This window comes from Hypomesus nipponensis, chromosome 9 (genome assembly GCF_054491055.1).
Source record: "Hypomesus nipponensis isolate SF chromosome 9, ASM5449105v1, whole genome shotgun sequence".
NCBI lineage: Eukaryota > Metazoa > Chordata > Actinopteri > Osmeriformes > Osmeridae > Hypomesus > Hypomesus nipponensis.
The window spans coordinates 16,852,462-16,860,886 of NC_140369.1; the positions used below are offsets into that span (position 1 = coordinate 16,852,462).

The 8,425-nt window shown below is 45.0% G+C and overlaps 1 protein-coding gene across 1 annotated transcript; it reads left to right on the plus strand.

The window, feature by feature from the left end:
- tamm41 (TAM41 mitochondrial translocator assembly and maintenance homolog) lies at positions 1 to 3,874 on the plus strand. The gene is made up of 8 exons (XM_084705233.1): positions 1 to 320; positions 665 to 847; positions 959 to 1,051; positions 1,193 to 1,343; positions 1,623 to 1,768; positions 2,780 to 2,945; positions 3,079 to 3,141; positions 3,273 to 3,874. The coding sequence occupies exons 1-8, from the start codon at positions 183 to 185 to the stop codon at positions 3,347 to 3,349; spliced, it is 1,017 nt and encodes a 338-aa protein (XP_084561359.1). The 5' UTR covers positions 1 to 182; the 3' UTR covers positions 3,350 to 3,874.
- The last annotated feature ends 4,551 nt before the right edge of the window (positions 3,875 to 8,425 follow it).

Below are 8,425 nucleotides of genomic sequence, written 5' to 3' on the forward strand. Positions count from 1 at the left end.
ACTGCATAACAGGTCCTTGTTAGCCGGGTGTTACTGTTTTTTTGCAGTAAGCTAGCTTAAGTTCATTAGCTATTTCTACATTAAGAATCGTGCAATAAGACAAGTTGTATTTTCGTTCGAAATGACTTTCTTAGTGTATCTGCAGAGGTCGTTCTTTTAATTCTGTGTTAGAGCCCGGCAACATGACGGTTCCAGCTTTGCAAAACACAAGTGTGTTCTATCGAAGGGTCTTGTCACAGTTTCCTCAGGACATTAGCCTAGCATTTGCATATGGATCTGGCGTGTTTAAACAAGCGGGAACTCCCCAAGGTCAAATGGGGGTAAGTCCGAGGGTGCAGCATGGAATTGTCTTGCCAGTCAATAACATTGGTGCCTTGAATAATGCTGCCTGCAACATTGTAACCTCGGTCCCGAATTTGTGCTGTAACCTTAACATGTTAGGCTACAAGGGAACAGCTTTATGTCTGTCCTCGTGAAGAGGACCTCAACCAATTCGAAACAATGTGCTCATTCATTCCATGACACTTCCACATGCTCATAGCCAGCAGCAGCAGGCCTATTTGACGTGTTTATCAGCCGCAACCTTACCTCACAGCTGTAGAGTGTGAATGGACCCAATATCAATTTCATAACCATAGCTTCTGTGATTTGATCTCCGTTTCAGAAAAACATGTTGGACTTTGTGTTTGCGGTGGACGACCCAGTCACCTGGCACACCATGAACCTGATGCAGAACCGGAAACATTATTCCATCCTGAAGTTCCTAGGGCCCAGGAAGATCAGTACCATCCAGAACGATCATGGAGCTGCGGTGTATTACAACACGTTGGTACCTGTCGATGGAAGGGTGAGACCCTCATCCACAACAAGACAACGGCTAACACATCACCACAACAGATCCAGTCAGATCCACAGATCCAGTCCATCAGTCCTGTCTAACCATCTCTTGTCCTGATAGATAATCAAGTATGGGGTCATAAGCACAGAGTCACTGATTGATGACCTTCTTCACTGGAAGACTCTGTACATTGCTGGCAGGCTGCATAAACCCGTAAGTCTGCTCTTGATATGAGCCAATAAAACCTCAAAGAGCATCTTGACCACAGGAGCGTGTATCTATTTAGTATTCCCCCCCCGGACTCATGGAAATGGTTCAAACGAAATGTGTGGCTGTGTTTGTGTTTCCGTGCAGGTGCAGATGGTGTTGCAGGGGGACAATGGGAAGCTCCGTGCTGCCTTGGTGGGGAACCTGAAGAGCGCCGCCACGGCTTCCTTCCTCATGCTGCCGGAGAGCTGCTCTGAGGACGACCTCTTCCTCCAGATCGCTGGGCTCTCCTACGCTGGTGTCTACCACACACACACACACACACACAATCAAACACTGTATACACACACATGCCACACCTATAATCTAACGCACATGCACACACGCACACTCTAACGCGTGCGTGCGCGCGCACACACACTTTCTCACATACACACTCATACACGATGAGCGTTGGACTTGATTATTTATCCCTTGACATCCCTTTCACCTCCCTCCTCTACATTTCCTGTCCTCAACGTTTTCAAGGCTTTGCTCATGAGTCCAGCTGTGAAAGTGTTTCCTCTTCCCCTTCAAGGGGATTTCAGGATGGTGATTGGAGAAGATAAGGCCAAGGTTGCAAACATAGTGAAGGATAATTCCCAACACTTCAGGACGCTCTACAACAATATTCTACAGGAGTGCCCACAAGTGGTGTACAAGCCACAACAAGGGAAGCTTGAGGTGAGAACCTTTTGTGAGATGGTGTGTATGTGTATTTGGGTAAAGTGCAAAGCATTGGAGACAAAGATCACATCAGCCAAGAAACAAATAGTTCAAACACAATCATTTCAATTTTCGGTTTTCAAGCTGATTCTGACATGGAATGCCAATATTTAACCTAACTTAAAAAAAAAAAAAAAAATTATCTATGGTTTATCCTCAAAGCTACACATTATTAATTGTTTTATGTTTATTTAATTTGTGTGGTGGTGAGGTATGCACCAGCAGTAAATCCAGAGTTTGTGACCTACATTTAAGGAGAACAATTCGATTCTTAATGCAGTATTTTGTACGGCTTGATGAAATAAGAAAAAATGAAAAGACTGTTCAAGCCTACAGTGTTTCTCCTGCCCTGCCACAGTATCAGAAATAGGGCTGTATAAAAGCCGTCTATCAGCAGTGACTGAGTGCATGCGCGCTTCAAACCGCTAGCGGGCACGTGCGTCACTCGCCGTTAAAGGGAGAGAAAGAAAACACACTGCCGCTGTCCGGAGGATAACTAGCCAGTAGAGATCGCGTGTGTGCCTCCTTGAGAACTTTAAGTCGTATAACTTATGTTGTCAGTTCATGTAAGCCTGTTATTGTATTAGTCTATAGTTCTTGCAAATTTAAATTAAGTTAACTGGTGAATTTCGTTGTTTGTATTCTTCACCTGTTAGATAAATTGCACGTGGCTGTTGATTCGATAGCGATAGCTGAACGCCCTAGCTCACGTTTGTATTTTAGGTGCGTAGTTGTTCGGACACTGCCCCCACTGCAAAAAAAAAAAAAAAAAAAAAAATCCTAGAGGAAACACTGAGCCTATGCTGATGTAGCTAGTGGTTTATTTGGCTGAGTAAACATTGCCCACACCTTAACTTGCACACATTGACCAACCACATGGCACATGTTCACTGTGGAAGACAATACAACTTGTGTTTCTTTGGAAAGGTATCCCACAGTCCTGCTTTACAAATGAGTGTTTCTCCTCAGGTGGATAAGAGCCCTGAGGGTCAGTTTGTCCAGCTGATGGCCCTGCCCCGGACCCTCCAACAGAGGATCACCCGGCTGGTGGATCCCCCGGGGAAGAACCGGGACGTGGAGGAGATTCTCCTCCAGGTGGCCCAGGACCCAGACTGTGGCTCTGTGGTACACCAAGGTACCCTATGGTCTATCTGGGCTCCATGAATCTGCATTTTCTCTCTTCTTCTTTGATAGTGAAGTTGTATTCCTTGTTTGGTTTGTCCTTCACATATGTTTACCATATTATTTTTCCCCTCTAATTTCTTCAGCAATATCATCCATAGTGAAGTACGCAAGCATAACACAAAGTGCCAAAGGGGTAGTTACTGCTGGTAAGATTTGTTTATGTATAAATCTAATTGTGATGGTATTTTACAGGTTAAATGTGATGTTTCTCAAGGATAAGAGAGTAGGGATTTGGTGTATATGTGGTGTGAGTGACGGACATATTTGGTCTTCGCAGGACTTCTGAAATCAGTGTCATATAGCTCCAAAAAGCTTCTGAAAATGTGGAAGGGATGGAAGAGGAAGGCATCTTGATACCTGCATGGTTCCTCCACAAAGGATGTCTTCTTGTTGTTGCCACACCCCTGACATGACATGGTTTCTCTCCTGTGTGTGTCCTTATTTGCACAACCAGGTGGCCCTTCTGAGCAAACCGTTTGTTACATTGTTGACACTGAAATGGTTTCCCCCATGTGAATAGCTGTGTTCGACTTCATGCAGCGCCGGCTGCAGCCGGCTGACTTGAAGCTGAGAACGCCATTGGCTGCTTCCAAGTAAGCCGGGCTGCAGGCGGCTGCAAGCCATGCCGGCGCTGCATGAAGTCGACGCACCGATTGTCTCCTTAGTCGCTGTACCCCTCTGACTCACTGGAACAAACCATTTACCTTATGGGTCCTATAATCTTTTATAAAGAGTGTTCCTATTGAAGACGGTTTGTCAGGATGGAGTGCGACAGGACACATCTGATTGTGTGACGGTTAGATGAGACAAGTTTTGTTCGACTTCTTGAAATGTTGCTTTTGTTCAATACTGTTAATACAGTTCTCTTCATTCCTCTCACTGCCTCTCAGTCCTCTCTAGCACCACACACCTTCAAAGCACTCACAATGCCCCAATGATGTACAATTGATCACAGAGATCCTTGAATACTGTTTTGTATGTCTTTCTTAGCTAAACAGGGATGCTTTCAATGATTGAAAGCTTTTGAGTAATTTATTTGTACACTATATAAAATAAAAATACAGAACACTCGCATGCTTTACGTACTCACTCTCGACAAATATCTGTCGTTTTGCCACAAGGGACATTATGCAGTGTGTCATTATCATAATGCATGCTGATATCATTGCTTTCAGCGCAGCCAATGAGAGTCCTTCACTTTCACCACCTGCTAGGAAGAGAATTCCATCATTCCTAACATTCTTCCCTCTTCCTCGTTTACAACAACGAGTCTCGAAGTTTGTCCAACAGCTAAACCAGAGTTCTCCCTTCGATACCTACGTATCGTTCAACTTTTTCTTTGGATTTACGTACCCGTGGGTTATTCATCAACCTTATCATCGCGAAAACAATTCAGATACCAAAGTGGCGCTTGAAGGTGGTAAGTGTAGCGAATATGAAACACTTGGATTCGCCAACGTAGGATACGTGCGCTCTTGTTGTATAGGCTATCTTCAGGTGGAAATAAACTATAACTTGAATATACGGTTATTTTCTTGTTGATCATACATTCGAATGTGATCTATGAAAAGTTATACGCTTATGTAAACTTATGAAATTTGCGAGACGAGTAACGATTTCTCAATTTGAAAGGTTTCTTATTATTCTGGGACAACCGCTAATGCAACAATTCTTGTAATCGCAAGAATGCTGGATAGTCGTTTTCCCGGATAAAAAAAATGCGAGAAAGGTATCCTTGGAATGTAGAGTGTGGGAAGCGCAACACAGCCACAAAGTGCGATAGAGCAATATTGTCAACTTCATTCATTGAGTTGAAGTCAATAGCGCGGAAACGTTACTTTATGCCTAGTGTAGGCTATCTTTTCTTCCTGCGGCACACTGTGGGTCATCTAAATAGCCGTATATTTTATCCGCGATTTGTCAATGTTAGTCGTAAGTTTACACAGCGTACAACTACAAGTTTACACAGCTTACAACGTTCTCAATGATTTAACTTGTTCTAAAAAGGACTTCCTTACCCCTAGGTATTGACAAGAATGGAGACGCCTTTGGATGTACTATCAAGAGCAGCGTCGTTAGTGCATGCGGATGATGAGAAACGTAAGTTAAGCCTTAAGATCCGTTAGAAATGTCAAGCCCCTCGCCTTTTGTTGTTGGTCTCTGAACATGCAAATGAAGGTGTTATTGGCTATGTGGATAGTCAGACATGGGTATGGTGAGAAGTCTTGAAAACAAGACTATCAGTCCAGATCAATCTCTACCCCTCTCGGCCGTTTCTCTGTCACTTTGTCATAAGAAAATAATGGCATTTGAAATGCAGTTTGTAGCTATTGCTATGGTAGGCAAATTTGGATAACTATCTACAACTGCCATTTCATGTGGACACTTGACATACCTTGGAATGTCTGACATGTCCATTGTTTGAGGTGTGACCTGAGCAGAATGGTGCAGTGCATATAGGCCTCCACATTAAAATATTGATGACTTAATTAATGACTACCAACAAGGAAGAAGGAAATTAGTCCTGTGTGAGCATTGAAGCACAGCTGACATGATTGAAGCTGTCAGGCTTGAAGGACTCCAGCCCTGGCCACCTGGTCTGACAGCCCACTCCAGCTGAACACAGGAACATGCTGAAGTATAGCCCCGGCACCAACACTGCACTTCTCAGTAGATCGGGCTTGAAAAAAGGCTTGAAAAAGGCACAAGTTTAATCATAGTAACCAGTCCAGCCTTTTCAGATCTACAGTAGCATGGGTTCGGAGGTGTACTGGACACGGCCTCTTGGGTTTATCAGCTAACCCCTGCAGTCACACCCCTGTGTCTGTCTCAACACATAATCATGCCTAAATTCTGGCTGGAGAAAATTCCTTCCTAGATTAAGCAGAAGGAGCAAATCTCTCTCAGCAGGCAATTTAGTCTGAGGGAAATTTAGCGTGCACGCTGCACAGTCACCACGGAGATGAAGAATTGCAATTTTCCAACACCCTGCGATAATTGAACTGCTGAGTTGGGGCTTGTTTAACGTGTGTATTAATGACCGCGGCAGGAGAGGTTTGCGCTGTATTTGGTATTCTCTTGCTTTGTTCTGGCAAGAGGCATTTGAACTATTTGACCTCTGTCGTCTGCCTCCCAAGACACTTACGAGTGTGGTCCCAGTAAGGTTTTGGAAGAGCGCCGCATGGTCGCAAGCAGTTCAGAGGTTTCTCTCTTTAGACTTCCAAGCATGGATGGGATGATTGCACGTTACTGTACGTTTTAAGATGACGCTTTGGTGCTGCGCTCTCTGAGAATGGTCGTAAATTGTAGGCTACCCCCTTGCATTCGTATGAAATCCCAATGCCTGATGTTTTTCTCTCTCTCTCTCTCTCTCTCTCTCTCTCTCTCTCTCTCTCTCTCTCTCTCTCTCTCTCTCTCTCTCTCTCTCTCTCTCTCTCTCTCTCTCTCTCTCTCTCTCTCTCTCTCTCTCTCTCTCTCTCTCTCTCTCTCTCTCTCTCTCTCTCTCTCTCTCTCTCTCTCTCTCTCTCTCTCTCTCTGTCACTCTCTCTCTCTGTCACTCACTCACTCACACAAAACTAGGGTATTCCATTAGGCCTGTCTGCATGTTCCTTTGAAATGGCAAGGGATTTTTCCTGTCACATCCCCCCTAACACTACCCTCACCCTCCTGTCCCCTGCTGGGTTTTTGTTTTTCTTCAGGCCTGATGTCACTTTCTGTTGTGGCTTGTGCATGGCCTCTTTGTCCAAACACAATACACTCGACCTGTTTTCACAATAGTAAACCAGAAACCGCCCGGCCCTGAAGCTCCGCCTCCTTGTTTGCATTTATGACAAACCTTTGGAATGCTCCGCACTTGCTAGAACACTACAGGGAGAGTCTCTTCTTGGAAAGCTCCATGGCTCTTGGGCCAAGAAACCTGCCCCATTGGCCCCGACAGGAAAACACACACACACACACAGAAAATCCCAGGAATTAACCAGCTGCTTGTTTTCTGTCCATATGCCTGTGATATACAGAGGGACTCCTGGAATGAAGTTGACTTCTTAGAAGTGTACAGGTGCTGGACTACTTTGAAGTCTACGTGCATGTTTTGTACGTCATGTCAAGGACCAATTCAGCCATGTTTCTAAGTAGCATCATTCGTGTGGTTATCACCAGAACAGACACGCATAATAACACCCCATGGGACGTGAACCAGACCAGTCATTTTCAACTGGACCCCCTACGGGTCATGTAAAGGTGTGGAGGGAGGTGGATGAGCAGAGCTGTAGGCCCCTGAGCCAGGATATTTGAGTGCCTGTTCGTTTTGCTACATGCATCTATGCCACCACTGCTTAACACACACCTGCACTGGAGAACAAACAGGATGCTGACCTTTAAGGGAGAGCAGATATATATTTAAATATATATTCTTTTTTTACGTTTTCCCTTTTCTTTGTTTTTGTTTCCATGGTTTGACCAAACACTCCACAACCTTTTTATGATGCTGCTCTCTCAACACTCTCCCTAGAGGCTGGAGCACCTGAGCAGTTACAGTTAGACTTTTAACTGTTGGGAGGGGGGGGGGGGGGTAAAGGTGAGCACTGAATGTTGAAGATGAGATGTTTTGGAGGGGAGTGGTGTGTGTGTGAAGGTGTGAGCTGATTGCAGATCAGTGTCTGGCAGTCGCAGCCTGACTGGGGGAGTGTCCCGTCACTGCAACTTGGCAGCTCTTTGTCACTGCAGCACAGATGACATTACAGAGACGCCTGGCTCACCTGGAGCGGTAGGGTTACGTCTTCCACACACCTCGGTCTCAGGCCAGCTCACGGTTATTGTGTGAGCGGGTGAAGTGTTTTTTTATTTGTATTATTATTTTTTTTTCTTTCTTTCTTTCTTTCTTAGGAACCTGCACTGATCCCTACTGTGCTGCCTCGGGGTGGAGCCGGGGTTGTGTAGCTCTCATGTGTTATGTCATGCCTCTCACATGTCAGTCCTTTACACCAACCCCAATGTGTAGGTTTACACAGGATGCGCTAAGGTGCTGCCCCGTTAGGGTGGCAACATGATAGCTGAGAGACTCCGGTGTTGTTCACAGCTGCAGACAAACCTCACTGGCGTGTTGACCGGTGTTCCTAAAGGTTGAAGGCCAGCCCTCGTTTTTCTTTAACGTTTTCTCCTTTTAATCCTTTTTTTCTGTTGGTCTTAAGGGATGTAGCAAAGAAATAAGGAAAACAAGACTTTTATTGTTAAAAAACCCACTGTGTGGAGTCAATACAAGAGTGCCTTTAGTTGTTAGTGTAAATGTGCCAGTTTGTCTTAAATGGTCCTTCAGTATCATCTGGTGCTCTGTAAACATAGATTGGACTAATTTTAAGTTGGGACGATATGTGCCGATGGGGGGGGGGGGGGGGGGGGGACTTGATGGAGCAGCGTAACTGCCAGCCAACC

Coding starts and splice junctions, on each gene's coding strand:
- tamm41 (XM_084705233.1), top strand. CDS start 183: ATGACGGTTCCAGCTTTGCAAAACACAAGTGTGTTCTATCGAAGGGTC. Junction 1,344..1,622: donor CGCTGGGCTCTCCTACGCTG/GTGTCTACCACA, acceptor TTCCCCTTCAAG/GGGATTTCAGGATGGTGATT. Junction 1,769..2,779: donor CACAACAAGGGAAGCTTGAG/GTGAGAACCTTT, acceptor GTTTCTCCTCAG/GTGGATAAGAGCCCTGAGGG.